Raw genomic sequence first — 23,170 nt, 5'->3', positions numbered from 1 at the left:
AAAGAAACAAATAGAAATAGAAAGAACTTCAATTATCAGTAAAGTAATACACCTTTAAACATTTTCTAAATATAAATACAAAGCAGCAAATCTAATAACCTCAGGAAGAACATTCCAAGTTGAAACCACCTTATAAGAAAAAGATTACTCAAGCATTCTCTTTAACAAGACACCTTTAAAAGAAGGACACATAAGCTTAAAATTCCTTGAGCATCTACCAGGAAGCTTACCCTTAGTAAAAGATACCATAGTCAAGTTCTTCTGCAATATCCTCTTGAAAAATTCTGAACACAAGACAAACTTTAATGTCCATCCTTTGTCCTTATCCTCTTCAAGAGATGGAATAATAGCCCATGTGGGGGCATAGTCTAAACTGTAATGTTACCAATTTGTGAAGGCCCCCCAACACTAAGCAGGGATCAATCTAAAAAAAATTGTAATCAAGCTTGGAGTAAATTCCCCAGGGAGTGGGAAAAGGTTAGTGTAGTCTCTGCTCGAAGGATGAATGAGACACCATGGGGCTCATTTTCAAAGCACTTAGACTTACAAAGTTCCATAGTAACCTATGGAACTTTGTAAGTCTAAGTGCTTTGAAAAATACGCCTCCATGCATCATAAAGACTTAAGTCTTCCACCAGAGCATGTAGTACCCAGGAAACTCTATGGTCTACACCAGGAACTAGGCAGGAGAGGTCCACCTCTGTGTGCAATCACATTAAAATCCCTTCCCATGTTCTCATTAGCACAAATACTACTACTACTTACCATTTCTATAGCGCTAGTAGACATACGCAGCGCTGTACACTGGGCATGAAGAGACAGTCCCTGCTAGACAGAGCTTACAATCTAGTTAGGACAGACAACCAGGACAAATAAGGGATACGGGAATTACTAAGGAGGGAATGATAAAACATGGGTACTGAACAAGTCAGTAAGGGTTAGGAAGCAGCATAAAAAAGATGAGCTTTTAGCCTGGATTTGAAGATGGCCAGAGATGGAGCTTGACATACCTGCTCAGAAAGTCTATTCTAGGCATATGGTACAGCAAGATAAAAGGAAAAGAAAGGAGTCTGGAGTTAGCAGTGGAAGAGAACAGTGCAGATAAGAGAGATTTATCCAGTAAGGCAAGGTAATAAAATAAGAGGTATATGTGTGGGTGCCCATGTGAAAAATCACTTTGTTCGCTGATGACATTCTACTGTTATCTACACCTCAGAGTACACACTCCAAACTGTTGACCCTTGTTCCAATCTGGAACCTGCAGTGAAATAGCGACTCAGCTGGAACTTCAGATAAATCTGCTCCTGCTTGCGCCTTATTTTCCAGTGCTTTTTGTTTGCTATTTTCACCGTATTGTATGGAGTTCTGAAGATTGTTTACATCAAAGACCATTGGGAGATATTATAACCCTATGGATTAGTAGGTCCAGGATGTATATGGATGCCTATTGAAAAATAATTTCTTTTTCTGTGTTTATTTAATCACGACTTCACCTTATAGAGTTATTACACTAAGCAAAAAATTCAGGGCTTCATTCATAGAGAGTATTGCATGATGTATAGAGTTTTCAAGTGAGCTACACTTGCGGCCTGACTTGCTGAAATCGGCTGTAGGTACAGCCTATACTGAACTCTCTTTTGGGACCTTTATTAGGAGATATTATAATATATATATTTTTTCTTTAGGCATCCAATATACTTGTTCTCTCTTTAAGGGATTGACTCTTTGTATTGTGATTATTAGTTGTCTTTCCCTTGGGATTCCAGTTACTAGTCCATGAATATGGGAGCAGAACACAATGCACATTTTTATTTTAGTTTTAATTGTGCCAGTTAGTCAATTTCCAGCCTTCCTGCAAAGTTTTCAGGTCCACAGATACTTTGCATAAGTGGGTGTGCAAACTAAATTTCAAAGGGAAACTCCTCATGGAATTTTGCAGATTCATTCCATAATGAAGCCAATGGTACAAACTACCCACAGAATCTGCAGGTGAAAACACCCTGCTGCAGGTGAAAACACCCTGCTAAGTACACACAGAGTATTAAGAATAAATTCTTTGCACCTGCTGGGCTGGTCCACCTCAACTATACACCCCGCAATGCTGCTTTTCCCCTAATTTAGGAATAGGGGAGAACATTTTCTTTTTTAAAAGATATTGCAAACATTTTGGGGCCAATGCAAAAGACTGATAATTTTCAACAAAATAAAAATGTAAAGAAAATGCAGGTGCAAAGTCTGAGAGCACTTATTCCTACAATTTTCAAAGAAAAGTCAGAAAATTAGCTACAAAATATGTAGCTGTAAAGTAACTGCTAACTTTGTAGCTCTGCAGGCTTTCTGAAATTGCCCCTTTAAAATGTTCTTCTATTTTGTGACCATAGGAAAAATACTTATTGCATACATCCCATAGACACGTGCTGTTATGTGGAGTTATTTTACTCACTCATCGAATAATGGTGAATTTTTGACGACTCAAGTTTTCACTGACAGGTAGTTAACTGTAATGCTTATTTATCACTAAGGCTTCTAAGATGCTTATAAGCTGTAAATGTAGGTGGTGCTTATTTTTCAGCTAATTAGGGTTTGTGAAGGTACAAAAAAAAATTGGGGTTGATATTCAAAATGATTTAACTGGCGGTAACCCATAACCAGTTAAGTGTTGAATATCACACTTAGGGTCTCTTTTACTAAGCCACGCTAGCAATTTCTGGCATGGCAAATGAGAGGAAGCCCATTCAGTTCCTATGGGCTTCCTCTCATTTGCCAAATGGGAATCTCAGGTGCAGCTTAGTAAAAGAAGCCCTTAACCGGCTATAGGTTAGCTGGCTCAATGCTGGTGCCCAGACATAGCCCGACAATGTATTTTCGGGTTTAACGCTGGAGTGGTCAGCAAAACGCTGATCGCCACTGGATGAATATTGAGCTCATTGTTTTCACGCCACAGATACTATTGCTGGCTGTATTTTCTGATAAAATCAAATATATATGTTTGTGTCACTTAGAAATCATCAGCACAGAAAAAGCACAAAAACTGAGTGGTGGATATAAGAAGGGTAACAGGAAGTTGAGTACACCCTTTCAATGGACACATTGTTACATGAAAGAAAACAGTGTTAGGCTGGTGGAAAGTAAAGCTCCTGGCAGAGGATTAAAGCAAGGTTTGATAGTCTGGGATTTAATTGGTGATGTGAAGCTCAACGTTGCTTCACAACTTTCCAAAGAGTATCATGTGGTATATTTTTTTGACAAGCAACTGTATAGTTCCTAAATAGCAAAATTAAAAACAACCTATTCATACTGTTATATAAAATTTAACAATACTTGTTAGGAAAGGAAAGTAATTAGTAATGTATTAAATATTATGAATTTACCTGCAGTATCTATCCTTTTCTCAATCTTTGGCAATGTTGAATTAACAACTGCTTTTGCAGTCTTTTCTGCATCATTTTCATCAATTTTGGAACATTCTTTTTCCACGTCAAATCTAAAATAAAATTAAAAAATGTTCATTTATATAGCCCTTATTTTTAGGAGCATCCTCATACATAAATGGTAGCATATAAACATGTTAGAGAGAACTAATCATTTAAATGACATTTCATAACAGGGAAAAATACATAAGGGATAGCAAACTTTCAAAATATCTCAAAAAGAGCATGAAACATGCACTTTGCTATCAAGATGGCTAACCCAGACTGTGGGGAGCTATGAAAAATCTCACAATTTAAACAAACAAGGCATCAAAACTCATAGAGCAATGATCTGACAAAACATGCCAGTCTATCCCCAAAGGGGTTCCCAGATATTATCAATGGCCCCACTAAATTATTTCCAGAAAAAACAGAGAGCAACAAAAAAAAAAAATCCAAAACTGGAGAAAAAGTTGCTAACTAAAAACCCAGAGAAAAGTTTTTTTGTTGCTATCTTTTTTTCTGGAGACAGATAATTTAGAAAACTGCTCCCACATCTTATGTGGTGGGGAAGGAGTGGGATTTCAATTACAAATGTGAAATTGAATCAGCGAAGAAAACCTATTATGCTAATTTAATTATGTCATCTTCTCTTTACTCTAAAGTCTTATTTCAGACAATTCATAATTTATGTACTCCTCCCAAGCTTAGTGATGATCAACTTCATAATCAACCTTGAGCCCAGGTTTAACTGATTTCTTTATTTCTAAGAATGATAAAATAAGATTGGAACTATAACAGATTTTTCACCAGCTGAAATATTTCCAATTCAAGCTGATAGAATTTGGTCCAAGTTTAATAATATTTCTTTTAATGAAGTAAGAACCCAACTTTTTAAACTACAAAAGAACATAGCAGTAGGCATACTGGGTCAGACTAGTGGCGTAGCTACGTGGGGCCATTGGAGCCTGGGCCCCAGGTTTGGCTGGTGGGGGTCCCCAACCCCTGCCAGCTGATGCCTTCATCCAGTACTGGTCTCCGGTGCCGCCGCATTGCCTACCCTGCTCTCTTTTCCCCTCAAATCCGACACACTGCTTTTAGTGAAATTGAGTGCCGGACGTGAGGGGAAGAGAGAGCAGCGCAGGCAATACGGCAGTGCTGGAGACCAGCGCTAGACGAAGGCTTCAGCTGGCAGTGGTAGGGGACCCCAGCAGCCAAGATATGTTAACAGCAGTGGCGGTGGGAGCGGAAGAGCAAGGAGTGGGGCGGCGAGGCAGAGAAGGGGGTGGTGGTGGTGGACCAAAATGTGCCCTCCCACCTTGGGCTCTGGCCCCCTCCCACCTCGAGGTCTGGCTACGCCCCTGGGTCAGACCAATGGTCCATCCAGCTCAGTATCCTGTTTTCCAAACAGTGGCCAAGCCAGGTCACAAGCACCTGGCAGAAACCCAAATCGTGGCAACTTTCCATACTACAAATCCCAGGGCAAGCAGTTGTTTCCCAAGGAGTATGTTTACTAAGGCACGTTAGCATTTTTAACGCACCTATAAAGTTAAGGCACGCTAAACGCTAATGCGCCAATACATTCCTATAGGTGTGTTAGTGTTTAACATGCGTTAAAAATGCTAACGTGCCTATAGCGCGCCTTTGTAAACAAAGAAGCAAGTCTGTCTGTCATGTCCCCTTCCTACATGCAAGCAGCGTCCTCGGGCTGTGCGGGGTCCCGTCGACACGCAAACTTGACTGTCACTGCCCTGAGCCATGTGTGTAGTTCTTCTCTGGGTTTGTTCAGAGAGCGGTGGTTGCAGGCTCCTTAATTGCTTTGCTTCCATGCACCTGTGTCTGCACTCTCTCTGCCTGGCTTCCCTTGCTTCTCTCCTATTGGTCTTCTGGTTCCTCCTTCCCCTGCTCTTGTCCTATGACTGTGCTCCTTCTCCCTGTTGATTCCTGCTGATGTCAGACGCCAGCAATTTATCAGCTGAGCTCTTCCTGAACTCCATGCTTCGGCTTCTACTTTGGTAGGGGTTACTTGCTCGGTAGTTTGCTTCTTATCTACTTGTCCCTCGTTGCAGACTTTGCCTGTACCTAGATCACTCTCTTGCCTGCTGCCTGCCTATTGACTTTGCCTGTACCTGGATTATTCTCTTGACCTGCTGCCTGCCTACTGACTTTACCCATGCCTGGATTATTCTCTTGCCTGTTGTTTGCCTATTGACATTGCCTGTACCTGGATTACTCCCCTGCCTGCTGCTTGCCTGTTGACATTGCCTGTTCCTGGATTACTCCCCTGTCTGCTGCCTGCCTATTGACTTTGCCTGTACCTGGATCACTCCCTTGCCTGCTGCCTGTCTGACCGATACGTTCATCACCCCACTTCCAGTTCCGTCTCGTAAGTCCAGCAGGCCGCCCACACCTAGGGGCTCAACCTCTGGGGAACGGTGGTCAGTGCATTTGAAACCCGGGGTTGTCCGGCCGCCAAGCAGAACCTGGTCCAAGTACCGAGCTCAGCAGCGCTCTACTTGGTACAAGAACTCACAAGTCTGACACTGTCTCAATAGGAGACTATGGACTACCAGGAATTTGTCCAAACCTTTTTTAAACCCAGATACACTAACCGCTGTTACCACATCCTCCAGCAAAGAGTTCCACAGAATATCTATTAATTGAGTGAAAAAGTATTTCCTCCTATTTCTTTTAAAAGCATTTCCATGTAACTTCTTCGAGTTTCCCCTACTCTTTGAACTTTTGGAATGAGTAAAAAAAATCGATTTACTTTTACTCGTTCTACATCATTCATACTAGGAAAGACCAAAGGTCCATCAAGACCAGCATCCTGTTTCCAACAGTGGCCAATCCAGGTCACAAATACCTGGCAAGATCCCAAAAAAGTACAAAACATTTTATATGCTTATCCCAGAAATAGTGGATTTTCACCAAGTCCAAGTTAATAATTGTCTATGGACTTTTCCTTTAGGAAGCCGTCCAAACATTTTTAAAACTCTGCTAAGCTAACTGCCTTTATCACATTCTCTGGCAACGAATTCCAGAGTTTAATTACATCTGTCTCTTTTCCAAGTTGAAGAGCCTTAACCTCCTTAGCTTTTCCTCATACGAGAGGAGTTCCATCCCTTTTATCGTTTTGGTCGCTCTTCTTTGAACCTTTTCTAATTCCGCTATATCTTTTTTGAGATACAGCAACCAGAACTGAATGCAATACTCAAGGTGCGGATGCACCATGGAGCGATACAAAGGCATTATAGTATTTTCAGTCTTATTCACCATCCCTTTCCTAATAATTCCTAATATCCTGTTTGCTTTTTTGGCCACCACATACTGAGCAGAAGATTTCAATGTATTATCTACAATGGCACCTAGATCGGTTTCTTGAGTGCTGACACCAAAGATGGACCCTAGCATCAGGCAACTATGATTTGGATTATTATTTCCAATGTGCATCACCTTGCATTTGTCCACATTAAATTTAATCTGCCATTTGTATGCCCAGTCTTCCAATTTGCTAAGGTCTTCATGTAATATTTCATAGTCTGCACATATTTTAACAACCTTGAATAGTTTTGTATCATCTGCAAATTTAATCGCCTCACTCGTCGTTCCAATTTCCATATAATTTATAAATATGTTAAATATCACCAATCCCAGTATAGATCCCTGTGGCACTCCACTGTTCACCCTCCTCCATTGAGAGAAATGGCCATTTAACCCTACCCTTTGTTTTCTGTCCAAAAACTAATTACTAATCCACACCAGAACCTTGCCTCCTATCCCATGACTCTTTAATTTTGTCAGGAGTCTCTCAAGAGGATCTTTATCAAAAGCTTTCTGACAATTTAGATACACTACATCAACCAGCTCACATTTATCCACATGTTTATTCATGCTTTCAAAGAAACGAAGCACATTGGTGAGGCATGCCTTCCCTTGGCTGAACCCATGCTGACTCTATCCCATTAAAACAAGTTTGTCTATGTGTTCTGTAATTTTATTCTTTATAATAGTTTCCATATTTTGCCCAGCACCGACGTCAGACTTACCGGTCTATAATTTCACGGATCACCTCTAGAACCCTTTTTAAAAATTGGCGTCACATTGGCCACCCTCCAATCTTCAGGTACTACAGTCGATTTTAAAGACAGGTTTCATATTACATACAGAAGATCAGCAATTTCATATTTGAGTTGAGTACCCTTGGATTTATGCCATCTGGTCCAGGTGATTTAATACTTTTAAATTGTCAATTTGGCACAGTACATTCTTCCAGGTTCATAGAGATTTCTTTCAGTTCCTCCGCATCATCATCTTGAAAATCATTTCTGGTACAGGCAGATCTCTTACATCTTCTTCCATAAAGACAGAAGCAAAGAATTCATTCAGTTTCTTCGCTATGGCCTTGTCCTCCCTGAGCACCCCTTTTGCTCCTTCGTGATCTAACAGTCTCACGGATTCCCTCGCAGGCTTTCTGCTTATGATGTACCTGAAAAAGTTGTTACTGTGAGTTTTAGCCTCTGCGGCAAATTTCTCTTCATATTCTCTTTTAGCCTTCTTTATTAATACTTTGCATCTGACTTGCCAGTGCTTATGTTGCTTCTTATTTTCTTGATTTGGATCCTTTTTCCATTCTTTGAAGGACAATCTTTTGGCTGTAATGGCCTCTTTTACTTTACCTTTTAACCATGCTGGCTGACGTTTTCTGTTCTTTCCACCTTTGCAAATATGTGGAATGCATCTGGACTGAGTTTCCAAGATGGTATTTTTAAATAACGTCCACCCCTGATTTAGTGTCCTTATCTTTGCAACTGACACTTTTAGTTTCTTTTTAACCATTTTCCTAATTTTATTATGGTCACCCTTGCAAAATTAAATGCAGCTACAGTAGGTTTCCATTGTGGGTTCATCCCAGATAGTACATCAAACTTGATCATGTTATGATCACTGTTTCCCAGGGGCCCCAACACCGCCACAGATCCAAAATGGCTCCCCCTCTTGTTGATTCCTGGACCAGTTGCTCCAAGAAGCAGTCATTTATTACATCTAGAAATTTTATCTCCCTGGTACATTTATCTCCCTGAAGTAACATTTATCCAGTCAATATCGGGGTAATTGAAATCACCCATTATTATACTGTTGCCCATTTTGCCATCTTTCCTAATCTCTGTAAACATTTATTCGTCTGTTCGTTCTGTCCTGGCAGATGGTAGTATAGCCCTACAAGAACACTTCTTCCCTTTCACTGCAATACAATTTGTACCCTGTTAACACAGTGTCCCATTGATTTTCCTCTTTCCACCAAGTCTCTGAGATGTCTATTATATCTACCTCATCATTTAGTGCTATATACTCTAATTCTCCCATTTAGTTTTTAGGCTTCTAACATTTGTATACAGGCACTTCAAATTGTGTTTTTTCCTTTGATCTACAAGCTGCTTAGAAGTTGAAGGGGATAATATGTATCCTTTATCCTGCTCTCCCATTAAGCACACCTGGCTTACTAAACCTCTCTACTGGGATTCCCTAATGTCTTGTTTCAATAGTATCCTTCAAGGATATTCCACATTGAACCATGCGCTCATGGGCGAATGTAGGCTTTCTCCTCCATTCTAGTTTAAAAGCTGCTCTATCTCCTTTTTAAAAGTTAGCGCCAGCAGCCTGGTTCCATCCTGGTTAAAGTGGAGCCCATCCTTCTGGAACAGTCTCCCCCTTTCCCAGAATGTTATTCAGTTCCTAACAAATCTAAATCCCTCATCCCTGCACCATTGTCTCAACCACGCATATAGGTGGCAACAAGAGCTCCTGCACTACTCCTGCGCTAATCGGGTAGCACGCGGTAATGTGCCGGGGTTACCCGATTAGCGAAGACATGCCTACTCTCTGCCCCCAGATACCCCTCCTGTGTACTAAGAAGAATGCCTCCGTGCATCCCACAGTAGTTCTCTTTTAGCATGCAGTAGGCCTGTAATAGGGCCACCACGGCTTAGGAAAAGGACCCTTCAGTTATCTTTTTATATAGAAAATCATTCTTGTCTGCACAAATCTCAATTTGGCTTTAGAACTTATCACAGTACGGAAGCACTCTTGTTCTAGTAACAAAAATGGAGGAGGAGTGGCCTAGTGGTTAGAGTGGTGGACTTTGGTCCTGAGGAACTGAGTTCAATTCCCACTTCAGGCACAGGCAGCTCCTTGTGACTCTGAGCAAGTCACTTAACCCTCCATTGCCCCAGGTACAAATAAGTACCTGTATACAATATGTAAGCCACATTGAGCCTGCCATGAGTGAGAAAGCGCGGGGTACAAATGTAACAAAAAAAAAATAGAGAAGCATTACATCACAAGAAACAGATGGTTCTTATACAGTTTGCTATCTCTGGAGCATTTGATTCTGTAGACCATGATAAACTTTTATAAAAATTGAGTGAATTAGGAATAGCAGGTTTGGTGTCAACTGGTTTAAAGGTTTTTTTTTTTTTTTAATGAAGCTGTGTCCTAATGAACAGGATTCACTCCAATGTTTGGAAATCTTTATATGGAATACCTCAGGGGTCATCTCTTTCGTCTTTATTATTTAACCTGTTTATGTCCGACTTGGGAACAATTCTATTACCTGAAGGTTCTTATTTGGCATCATATGCTGACGACATCTTCATTTTATTACCAGCTCACTGTGACCAGGTATTAACCCTTGCTAACACAGGTGTATGTATAGCGAGGGTTAAGGCTTGGGCTCATACCCAACTACTTAAATTGAATCCTGACAAAAAACAATATTATAATGGTTTTGCAATACTGTGGCTAATATTCCATCCTTGGTCTTTTTGTCCAATGGAAGTATTTTGCAAGTTGTGCAGCAGTCTTAGTTTTAGGGATCATATTGGATTCCACTAACTTTTGAGCCTCAGTTAAATAGATTGATGAAGGTGTTCTTTAAATTAAAACAATTGAGATTTATTCATTCATCTTTTTACAGAGAACACTTTGCTCTAGTGGCTCAGGCCATGACGCTTTCTCATTTAGATTATTGTAATTCCTTCTATATGGGTCTTTCCAAGAAACTATTAACTAAACTACAATTAATACAAAATACATCAGTTAGGATGATCTATGGATCTATAAAGCACAAAAAGTGTCTCCTTTATTTTGGCTTCTTATTCAAGCCACAATTATATTTAAAACCATATGCTTAGTTTATAAGACCTTTTGTGGATTGACATCACGTTGTGAGGTTGATCTCCTAGAACAACTGCCTTTTATTTTTCCATGCCGTTCTAAGCATAGTTTATCTCTATCATTTCCTTCCCCTGTTGGTTTAAAATATAAGATGACATCTTTTTCATACTTTTCAGTTTTAATCAGTAATGAATTACCATTGGAGATAAGGTGGGATCCTTCCTTTCTTACCTTTAGGAAAAATACCTTATCTTTTTAAGAGGTTTCTGAATGTCTAGCACCGTAATAGCATGTGAATAGTTTTAGGGCTATGTTTACTACTACTACTTATTTCTATAACGCTACTAGATGTTGTTTACTAAGGTGTGCTAGCATTTTTAGTGTGTGCTAAAAATTAGCCCATGCTAATTTTTAGCAGACAATAGCGCACCTACAGCACGGCTTAATAAACAAGGCCCTTAGTCTTTTTTTTTTTTGAGTTTTTTTATTATAACATTATATTTTAGCCTACTTTGTTAAGGCTTTGTCAATCGTAAACTGCTTAGGACTGGTAGGATCTAGCGGTCTAGAAATTTTGGATTAGATTATTTGTTTTCCCTATGTGCAACTTTCTAAAATCACTGCTCTCTCTCTAGGTGGAAAGATTTACACAAGCAGGTCTGCACCTATTTTACAACAGGCTGTACCTTTGGTAGAGCTTCTTGTAAAACACTTTGGGAATTCTCCACATCTTGACCTGGATATATGAATTCCCCTCTCTACATAATACATTTGAAAGGCAGATTTTAGATAGTATCATCAATATTAAGTAAAAAGGAAATAAAAATATTTAAACACACTTATCCCATTCCTTGTAGTCACAAGGGGCCTTTTTCTTTTCAAGTCGTTCCTTTTCTAAAGTTTTATTCTGGAAGAAAAGCATATAACATACAGTCAACTTACTGACTTCTTAAGATTTCTTTCAGCTTTTTCAGAGTATGTATATTCTGAGACATAAGTAACAGAATTGCACAGTTTGAAGAAGATTGATGTCACCTTTTAGCCAAACTTTTCACAGCAAATTATTAAGCAGACATCAATCTGATATATTCCACTGGTATAAAAATTCCTTTCTAGCATCAAGATGATGATTAATGCCTAAAACTGTCTCAACAAGCAGCAAAAAGAACTCTCTCTCTAAATATATTTAAACCATTTATCTACATGGGTAAACACCTGCTCTATCCATAGTCTTCAATATGAACATGTTCACTGTCAAACACCCAATAAAGCTCTCCAATATACAAAGCCATGTAACACAACTTCCCCTTGTGTTAAATAGTGCTCCATTTTAATTAGAAGGCCCTTGTGTGTACTCTTTTCATTTCTCTACTGTATCTCCTAATGCAAAGGCCTCAACACTGTGTACCAGTTGGCAAAGGTATTCGGTAGTATTTTACTTGTATATTGCTCACCCTTTATCCTGGAGGCTAAAGCAACACAAATTCAACTACTATAAGATCATTTATCTCACTTTAGAAAATTCCTTATAATAAAATGCTGAAATATGTCTGCCTATGAAAGAAATCTGATATTGAACATTCATATTTAAACTCAAAGACCACTAAAGCACAATGAATATTTTGCTGTTTTGTCTTAGATTTTCTATCAAAACCCAACAATACTGATAAAGCAGAATGTTTTGTAAGAAGAGACTCAAAGGGCAACATTTCCCATAGGAATCCAATATTACTGGAAATGTTTAATTGCTGTGTAAAAGTAGGTCTTTTTTTTTGTTTTTTTTTATTACGTTTGTACCCCGCACTTTCCCACTCATGGCAGGCTCAATGCGGCTTACATATTGTATACAAGTACTTACTTGTACCTGGGGCAATGGAGGGTTAAGTGACTTGCCCAGAGTCACAAGGAGCTGCCTGTGCCTGAAATGGGAATCAAGCTCAGTTCCTCAGGACCAAAGTCCACCACCCTAACCACTAGGCCACTGTGCAGAGCTAGAATTGATGATTTACCATCTAAAAACATCATTTTTAACAAGAGAAGAGGTTAAAGAGTGATCCTTCTCTACAAGATAAGAATGGAAGGCCTCTTTCCCCTTGATATTAACTGTTTGAGGTGTGGGGGACATTACTGTTAGGGTTACAAAGGGAGAGTGAGGACTATTTGGCCCCTTCCTGTTTTATTTGAATTAACTTGATTACCAATGGGTAGATGAAGAATGAATGTAAGGCTGTATACTTTCGTGGCGATCTGGTGAAGAAGTGATATGGAACACTACATAGAGATGTAATGAAGGCAATCATAGTGTAGAAACCAGTATGAATTGAGATTTGGAGTTAATTCTCCTCAAGGTTACATTGGTTTCTTGAGAGGTTGACCTATGTAAGAAGAGAAGCCTGGTTCTTCCTACCTAGGAATACTGACTTAGGACTATAAGCATTTTTGTGAGAAATGCTTTATGCCATCGAATGACCATTTTAAGTACTGTAGTTATATAATGCTTACACTATTGTTATAAGTTGAAGCTCATTTTTGTAGCTCCATTTAGCACACAATAGTTTAGTTCAGAGAGCTTATTTTAAACTGAAACAACTGCGCTTAATGCTCTCTTATTTTTTACAGGATCATTTTAGAATAATTGTACAATTAACGATTTTAACTTTATTGGATTATGAATTCTTTATATTTTATTTATTTTTATTTTATTTGCTACATTTGTATCCCACATTTTCCCACATATTTGTAGGCTCAGTGTGGCTTACATAGTACCGGGAGGCATTTGCCGGCACCAGTGAACAAATACAAGGTGATATTGTGGTAAGATAAAGTTCATGTGGTGCAGCCACGGTTTGGGAAATGTGCAGGGAGTTGTTGGATTATGACCATTACGTACTTTAATTCTGATGTGTCGCAGAGATCGGGTATTTAGGTTGGATCAACGGAGTATGCCTTTTTGAATAGGTTAGTTTTTAGTAATTTCCGGAAGATAAGGTGGTCGTACGTTGTTTTCAAGGCTTTTGGTAATGTGTTCCAGAGTTGTGTGCTTATGTAGGAGAAGCTGGATGCGTAACTTGATTTGTATTTGAGGCCTTTGCAGCTTGGGTAGTGTAGATTTAGGTATGTTCGAGTTGATTTTGATGTGTTTCTAGTTGGTAAGTCGATCAAGTCTGCCATGTATCCAGGGGCTTCACCATAGATTATTTTGTGGACCATGGTGCAGATTTTGAAGGTAATGTGTTCTTTGATTGGGAGCCAGTGTAGTTTTTCGCGGAGTGGTTTTGCGCTTTCATATCACGTTTTTCCAAATATATACCTAGCTGCCATGTTCTGGGCGGTCTGAAGCTTCTTTAGGATTTGTTCTTTGCATCCCGCATAGATTCCACTGCAGTAATCTAAGTGGCTGAGTACCATGGATTGTACCAGGTTGCGAAATGTGGCCCACGGGAAGAATTGTTTCAGGCGTTTGAGTTTCCACATTGAGTGGAACATTTTCTTAGTTGTGGTTGCCACTTGGCTTTCTAGCGTTAGGTTACGGTCTAATGTAACGCCAAGGATTATCCCTTTTTTCTTTATTGAGTTTTAGCTGAAATGTATTTGCCCATGAGTCCATAGTGTTTAAGCTGAGGTTGATTTCGTTGGTGATATCAGACAGTTTGGATTTGTACAGGATGAATATTATGACATTGTCTGCATATATGAATGGGTTGAGGCCTAGGGTGGATAAGGAATTGGCTAGTGGAGTCATCATTAGGTTGAAGAGGACTGGTGATAGTGGTGATCCTTGTGGAACTCCACGGTCTGCTTTCCACGGTGATGATATGCTTGAGCTTCATTTTACTTGGTAGGTTTTTGTGGTTAGGAAGCCCTTAATCCAGTTAAGTATGTTTCCACCAATTCCAAAATAATCTAATAGTCTTATTAAAATATTATGATTTACCATGTTGAATGCACTAGACATGTCAAATTGGAGGAGAAGGATGTTTTCGCCTGTTGCTATTTCCTGCTTGAATTTGGCTAGGAGAGTGAGTAGTACTGTTTCAGTGCTGTGGAGGGGGCGAAAGCCTGATTCGTGTAGTATAGAGAATTTGTATATATAGTCTGTAAGTTGTTTAGTTACCATGCTTTCTAAAGGAAAAGTCCATAGACCATTATTAAACTGACTTGGGGGTAAATCCACTGCTTATTTCTGGGATAAGCAGCATAAAATGTATTGTACTGTTTTGGGATCTTGCCAGGTACTTGTGACCTGGATTGGCCACTGTTGGAAATGATACTGGGCTTCATGGACCTTCGGTATGTCCCAGTATGACAACACTTATGTACTTATGAACACGGGGCTGACCATGTCAAATATGTACTTGATGAATGGCACCTTCGGGATACAATTTCTACTTTTGGGTCAGACAATGCTAGGAATATGGTTAAATCAGCTTCTCCTCTGCCATACAAGCATATTCCTTGTATGGTGCATGTACTGCAGCTCTGTGTAAATGCTGCTATACAAGAGGCTGGAATTGATGTGGCTCATTGCAAATGTTGAAAGGCAGTATGCCACTTCAAACACAATTCTGCCAATACTTCAGAGCTTCATAAACAACAGCAATTAAAAGAATTGCCCGAAGAGCAGCTGATCCAAGATGTGCCAACAAGATGGAACAGTATCTTTGATATGCTGGAATGGATGCTGAAACTCAAGAACCCAGAAATGTCAAGTTTGACAGAGCATAAAAACTCACCTGCAAAGGCAGAATGGGAGAAGATTGAAAAACTTTGTAAAGTACTCGAATCATGCAAATTTGCCACAGAACACCTTGGTGGTGAGAAATATGTATCCTGTTCAGTTGTTCTGCCTAAAATTTGCCATTTGAAGCGTGTTTACCATATCTGATGATGATTCTGCATACATAATTCACTTTAAGGAGATATTTTGTGCAGAGCTTAGCAGGCACAAGCAGGGTTTCAATGCTAAGTTTTTGTCCATAGCATGTGCTTTGGATGTGCAGTTCAAGAAGTTGACATTTCTTACTCATGTAGAACGTGAAGATACTTGGCTTTCAATCAAACAATTGCTTGCTGTGGAAACTTCAAGCCTTAGACCTTTACTTCCATCTCCCAAGAAACAACAACAGAAGTAAATGAAATTCAATCTGCCACCTAGCTCTGATGATGAAGATGAGGAACAACCTGTAGGCGAGCTGGAACTTTATAAAGCAGAGCACACTTCAACTGGAGAAGTTCACGTTTTAGACTGGTGGAGAAGATGATGCACCGAGTACCCAGCTCTCTCAAAACTGGCAAGACGTTATCTGTGGACTCCAGCATCCAGTTCCATGTGAATGTTTATTCTCCAAAGCAGGATTTATTATTGACAAACGTAGATCATATCTGCTCCCTGAGTGCCAATCAACTGCTTTGCTTAAATACATGGCTTAATGGCTAATTCATTTGTGTAGTCTACGGCGGCAATTCTATAACTTGGTGCCTCAAATTAGGTGCCCCACTGTGGCAGCCCCCTCTTTCTCCCTGCTCCTCATGGCCCTCAGCCTTGACCACTGCAGTGAAAGCACGCTATGTCTCACCTGGCCCCAAACCTCTCTCTCCTACAGAAAGTTCTACAGCTTTGTGGATGAGTAGACTAGTTATTACAGTACTAGGATGACAACCAGCAAAGCCAGGTTCAAATCTTGCTGCTGGTCCCTGTGATCTTAAAATAAACATATAAAAATCACACTAATACCATTTCTCTTCAAAAACTATATAAACATAAGATATCACTCTGTACAATTTCCAAACAGAAAGCCCCACTTATACAATTTGCCAAGGGAGTTACAGAAACAACTTCTGGTTGTTAATCAGCGCACTACAAATCAAAATGCAAGCGCATTCATACAATTTTCCAAGAGAAAACACATTGTGATTGGCTCAGGGATTTCCAGGTCTCTCAGCTTAGTGAAGCACTGCCAAAAAATACGTTTTTATTAGTGCGGGGGGGGGAAGGCGGCCAAAATAGACGTTTTTATTATTGCACTGACGAGCACTTGACATTTTTCCCCCGATTTTTTGTTTTTTTTACTTTTGTAGCAGTTTTTCAATCCTGCGCAGCCTCAACGAGAGGTACAGACCTCTTGTTAGATTTTCCAACGTTAAGGCAATCGGAAAAGGTTAGTGCATCTCATTACAATAGGGTTTTCTACACAATTTGCTCATCTGCAGTCCGTTTTCATTAGCTGCTACCGTTGTCGGAAAAAAGTCTTTAGTGCATGCCAGGGTTTACTACTTGCTCGTTAATGGCTCTTTAACTTTAGTGTATCTGGCCCTGAGTGTCTACTTCTTGAAAGGCTAACTTTGTTTTCCCGGTGAAGCACAGTTTGAGTTGGAGGAAGGAGGCAGACAGTAGTCCTTTGAGGATCCACCCCCATCCCCTTGGGAAACTGAATACTGAGCTAGGTTGATGGAGGCTGTTCCAGAGCCCAGGGGTGCTAAATTTGGTGGTGCTAGGTCCCTCCCTTAGCACCTCTCTCATCGTGTCCTCTGCCTGCCAATCACTGGCTAAAGTCATCTGTTAGTACAGCCCTAAACAGCTTGTACTTTCCCATGTGGTGGGATTATGAAATAATCCAACTATCCTGTTAGATCCTAGACAGTGCCCAAAATGTACACCCCAAGCTGGTGGAACTGAAGTTATCAAAAGCTAGACTAGTAGACAAAATGGAAGTGGGGGAGGGGTGGGCAGACCAAGGACAAGAGTAACAAGAGAAGAGGGACTGGATTAGAGAGTGGAGTAGCTGCTCTGTGCTCTGCTAAAGACTCAGTCATCCTCTCCTATTCTCTGCAGGGTGCCTAGAAGGGACAGGCTGGAACAGAATACCTCTGACGCACTGGAGCCTGAAAAGAAGTGGCAGAACTATATTCCAGGTTGTTCCACTGGAAATTAAGCCCTGTTGGTAATAACCAGAAAGTGGAGGATGAAGATAGATCCTAATATTGTGGACTAGGAACTCAAAATAATGGAACTGATGTAAACTTATGTGATCCAGATACCTGGCCAAATACACAGAAGAAGCAAAAGGGAAAACAATGAAAGAATAAGCAATTCTGACTAGCTGATAGATGCGCCGTGTGCTAACGTTCTGGGATGGTGCAAGAGTACTAAGCACCCTAGGTGAACCTCCAGCCTTACCCTCCCCCCTCAAATTTCTTTCACGTCCCCAGGCCCCCTACCTGAATTTTGATACATTAAATTCAACGATCATTAACCCATCACCTATCCCAGAACAATCCTGTATTAATGCATGACATCATACTCAAAATATTAAACCTTGTTTTGTGTATATATATAAACACCCATAATGAGGGGAAATTCCAGAAGCTATTTAGGCAGGTAAACAGGCATTTATCCTTGTAAACGGCTATCTGAAAATTGGTGGATAAAAGTGTGTGCTGTGTGGTGTCAGGATCTATTGTCATGCTCTGATTAAATCTGCTCTTTGCTATCCCCCAAAAGCTGCTGCTCTTTGTATTCCTGAAGAAGCTGCTACTCTAGGTTGACCACCTAGTTAAGCCAGCCCTGCTAATGTTAAACTAGTTGGCTTCCCTCCCCACCCCACTACCCCCAGTCAGTTTATTTTCTTGCTACTGAACCAATTAGTAGCCTGATCACAGCTCGGTAACTAACTATAAGTGAATTTCTTGATCTGAGAAAGGGGGAGGTTATGGTACTAACTGGCAAAACTCTTGTTTGTGTTAAATAGCTCAATAAAGAGAAATATTTTTAAATGTTGCTTTGGCTCTCTCCTCTCTACACATGCCTGCCCTGAGATATACAATGTATATATAGCCCCTTCCCTTAATAATGCAAAAAGACAGCAAACTCTAGAGAAACAAATCCAGGTCACTAGGAGTTAAAAAAAACTTTAGCACTTATCTCCATCAGCAGCCAGAAGGCCCCCACAATCTCTGCTGCCCACTGCACAGAACAAGGAGGTTTAATAGACAGAAGATGAAGTGACGTCAAAATGCTGAAACCAATTAGATCTGAGTTTTCCCTTCTCCACGCAGCCGTCATCCCCGTATACTCAAAACAAAGAAAGCAAACCTATGAGCTACTGCATCTAACATTGTCGTTCTTTATTGTTGGTAGCATTTTTATTTAATCTCACTTATATTTTCAAACATGCCAGCTTCTGCAGCATACGAATGTACACAGAGGAAGCATAAAAACGGGATAACTTTTCATAGGTAGAGTAGCAATTTGTTATAAATCTTAATCAGTGGTCAGCTGGAGGGGCTGATTACAGGGACACCCTAAAACGTGTAGAGATGTTTTTCTCCTGGTAATGGGCCACTAAAACAGACATCATGTTATGAGAATCAGGTGCTTAACATTCAGAGTTTCTATCTATTTATTTATTTATGATATCCCTATCCCATATCTAACATGTATTAGGTTGAAACATGGGAGCATTTGAAAGCTTTTTTTTTTAACCTATGCCTAGATGGTTTGTGGGAACTTGTGCCTTCTGTTTTGAAGAATGCAGTGGTATATTATAAAAATGTACTTAATATTGTTTATCACTATTATTTACTACTGGTTGATATACAGCAGAAGTTAACCAAGTCAACTTCATGCTTTGTAATATAATTTTTAATAGCATTTTTCTCAGTCATTACCCAAATACAAATATAATGTTAATTATACGACCATGTCTGCCTCTTATGGTAGTTTTGTTAATTAAAGCCGTGTCAGAAAAATATTTGCAAGTGCAATTTTATTATGCAGGCAAACAATACACCGCCAAAATACAAAATAGCAAGCAGCATAGTATTAGTCACCAAGTTTTTGCAAAGTTGATTTTTTTCAGTGGAAAATAAATCTATTGGCTGCCTGCTATGTGACTATTCCATCACTGTTTAAGTATTGCTACCAACTATTACATATTTAGGGCATATGCCTTAAACATAGATTGTTTACTGTCAGGTTCTCAGGTTCAGGGCCCGCGGGGCCGGGCTCTGGAGCAAACGTGAGCCCTTGGGCTGCTGCCGAGGAGCAACAGCAGCAGGCAAAACCCACCAACCAACACTGGGCAAGCACACCGGCAGGGACTGCAGGCACTGCCCAGCGAACCGGAACACACGGACTGGAACACTGGACTGGAATCCCCCGGACTGGAACACTGGACTGGAATCCCCCGGACTGGAGGACCCAGGACTGGAATCCCCCGGACTGGAGGACCCAGGACTGGAACACCGGACTGGAGCACACCGGACTGGTCCACACAGCTTCACCTGCACTTAGCTACTAAGCCCCCCAGGAGTTGAGCTCCTGGGTTCGAGTAGCCGGCAGGACTTACTGGATACCGGCTGACACAGGGACCAGGACTGGAAACAGAAGTGCTCCTAAACCTAAACTGATCTACGTGCTCCCAAGCCCTAAACCAGCAGGAGTGTTCCTAACAGTAAACTGACAAAATGACTTCCTAAGCCCTATACTAAACAGGAGCTCCTAAGCCCTGCTCAAGAAAGGGACTTCCTAAGCCCTAAACTAACAGAGCAGGGAACTAAACACAAAGCTAACACAGGTGCTACTAAGCCCCAAGCTACAAGCAGAGCTCTACACTAACAAGCTAAACACAAAACTAACAAGCTACCTAAGCACTGCTCTAGCAAGCTAGATACAAAACTAACAAGGTGCTTCCTAAGCACTACTCTGGCAAGCAACCAGAAGAGCTCCTAGCACTAAAAGGGAAGACAGGGGAGCCACAAGGAAAAAGCAGGGAAGCTAACACATAAGCCAAAAGTGATTCTAAATCACCAAACACCAACAGCAAAGACTGCAATGCTCCCAATAGCACAAACCCAGAAGTACTTCTAACAGCAAACTCTGCAGTGTTCCTAACAACACCAAACCCTGAAGTACTTCTATCAGCAACAGAGCTTCCAAAGCCCTACACACAGCAATGCTTCCAAAACCAAGAGGGAAAAGCAGGGGAACCAAAGGGAAAGCAGGAAAGCTAAACACACAGACACCAGTGCACACTGCACTAACACTAACCTGGCCCTTAGCAAAAGCAAGCAGGGAAACTAGACACAAAGTCAGAAGTGCACACTGCACCACCCTACCTAAAGCAAACACCACCGTTGCCAAGCCTCTGAAGGAAACAACACCACTTCCTTATCAAGGCCCTCCCTGATGATGTCACACTCCCTAGACCTAGGCAAAAAGCACCCTGACCCAGAGAGGCCCAACCCACACCAATGCACCACCGTGAAGCACTTGAAGCCAGTACACCCAAAGAGAGGTATAGTTAACTCAGTCCACCCACACAGCTGTAGTAAAGTAAAACAATTAACCCCATGCTGCTGGAAGCTGCCAGCACAGAGAGACAGAGCCAGCTCAGAAAGGACAGAGAAAAGAAACAGAAGCCAGCTAAGAAACTGACCCCCAGGAAAGAGGTAAGTTTGAGAGGGGTTCTGACCCCAATCATAACATTTACATTTGTTTATCTAGACCTTACATGCACATGGTATTGCTTATTAAACCTGAAGGCAAAACCAAAGTGTGGTTAAACAATTTGGTATAAACTGTGTTGTATATGACTTTACTTGTTATGAAATGCTTTGAGTCCTACTGATCTGTACATCTGTTGTGTTATTTTGGAAACAGTCAGGTGGGCTTATAGGGAGGGAGGGGAGTACAGGAGGGGAAGAAGGGTTCTTGGGGTAAAAGTAAAAGTTTTTATTGTGCCATATTGAATGGTTTACTGTTTTTTCTTGTTCTGTATGAAGCTTATCAACCAACATGTTTTGCTTTTAATAAAGATGATTAAAACATAAAAAATAAGTTTTGGATGTTACTGAATTCTATTATTCTGTCTCACTGTATTTCCAGTTTTGGCACAGTAGAAGCCATCACAAGAACAAAATACAAGAAAACCAATGGGCTGCATTAGGGGCTTATAGCCCATTTAGTTATGTTTCCACAAACGAGAGATCTGATTTACAGAAAATATTTTTATTATTTTGACTTATAAACCACTTGTCTCTGAAACATGCTCAAACAACAGAATAATCCATTTGTGTATCTAAAAGGCAAAGTTCTACAAAACAGATGAAGATGTGATTACACGTGCCCCAATGAAAGGAGAGATTATTTATTTTATTTATTTGTTACATTTGTATCCTACATTTTCCCACCTATTTGTAGGCTCAATGTGGCTTACATAGTGCCGGAGAGCTGTTTGCAGACTCCGGAGTAAGCAAATACAAGGTGATGTTGTGGTAGGATAAGGTTTATGTGGTAGGACCACATAAAGGAATCGTACAACGGGAGAGTTGAGTGGAGGAGTGGCCTAGTGGTTAGGATGGTGGACTTTGGTCCTGGGGAACTGAGGAACTGAGTTCGATTCCCACTTCAGGCAGCTCCTTGTGACTCTGGGCAAGTCACTTAACCCTCCATTGCCCCATGTAAGCCGCATTGAGCCTGCCATGAGTGGGAAAGCGCGGGGTACAAATGTAACAAAAAAAAAAATGACCATTACGAACTTTAGTGCTGTTGTGTCGCAGAGATCAGGCATTTATGTTGGGTCGGTAGGGTATGCCTTTTTAAACAGGTGGGTCTTAAGTGTTTTTCTGAAGTATAAGTGGTTGTATGTAGTTTTCAAGTCTTTTGGTAGTGCATTCCACAGTTGTGCGCTGATGTAGGAAAAACTGGATGCGTAAGTTGATTTGTATTTGAGTCCTTTGCAGCTTGGGTAGTGGAGATTTAGGTACGTTTGTGTTGATTCGGATGTGTTCCTAGTTGGTAGGTCGATCAAGTCTGTTATGTATCCCAGTGCTTCGCCGTAGATGATTTTGTGAACCATAGTGCAGATTTTGAAGGCAATGGGTTCTTTGATTGGGAGCCAGTGTAGTTTTTCGCGGAGGGGTTTTGTGCTTTCAAATTGTGTTTTTCCGAAGATGAGTCTTGCTGCCGTGTTTTGAGCAGTCTGAAGTTTCTTTAAGGTTTGTTCTTTGCATCCCACATAAATTCCACTGCAGTAGTCTACATGGCTTAATGATTTAATGGTTTAATTCTACTTCCATTTAATTTCAATATATTCCATCATCTTTATAACATCATGCTTCCCAAGGCAGATTACAACAACATTTAAGATGAACCTATCAGGAAAACAGGATATCCTCACTGAAATTTGGCCATCTTTATTGTATACAGTGTATTTATTTAGTTTTTAGTGAAGAAAAATTAGCACAAAATACAGAGTTTAAAATTGCTGTTTCTACCAGCTATAATAATTTTTAAGCTGTTTTAGTGAAATTCATTGGTTATTTCATGATATTTATATTTACCTATGGGAAGCTTTCAAATAAATAAAAAAGCTGACCAATAAGTTTAAAAAAAAAAATAAACACAAAAAACAACTTTTGTCCTCCACCTTTTAAGGCACTGCCTATCCAATTGAAACAGCTTTAGACTTGTTACAGATGGACCAACAATAAAAAAAAAGATAATGTGGATGCAGCAGCTCATAGGTTTGCTTGCTTTGTTTTGAGTAAACGGGGATGACGGCTTCATTGGGAAGGGGAAACTC

The 23,170-nt window shown here is 40.3% G+C and overlaps 1 protein-coding gene across 3 annotated transcripts in view; it reads right to left on the bottom strand.

The window, feature by feature from the left end:
• Positions 1-23,170, bottom strand: part of SPAG1 (sperm associated antigen 1) — a 184,513-nt gene that overhangs the window by 146,397 nt on the left and 14,946 nt on the right. For all 3 annotated transcript variants that reach the window (XM_030217278.1, XM_030217286.1, XM_030217295.1), the window contains 2 exons: positions 11,426-11,493; positions 3,372-3,484 (listed from right to left, as the gene is read on the bottom strand). In XM_030217278.1, the coding sequence (XP_030073138.1) occupies positions 3,372-3,484; positions 11,426-11,493 (181 nt within the window). The remainder of the gene's footprint in view (positions 1-3,371; positions 3,485-11,425; positions 11,494-23,170) is intronic.

This window comes from Microcaecilia unicolor, chromosome 1, assembly GCF_901765095.1.
Source record: "Microcaecilia unicolor chromosome 1, aMicUni1.1, whole genome shotgun sequence".
NCBI lineage: Eukaryota > Metazoa > Chordata > Amphibia > Gymnophiona > Siphonopidae > Microcaecilia > Microcaecilia unicolor.
Note: the sequence above shows the minus strand (reverse complement) of the source record. Positions and strands in the feature narration are given on the sequence as shown.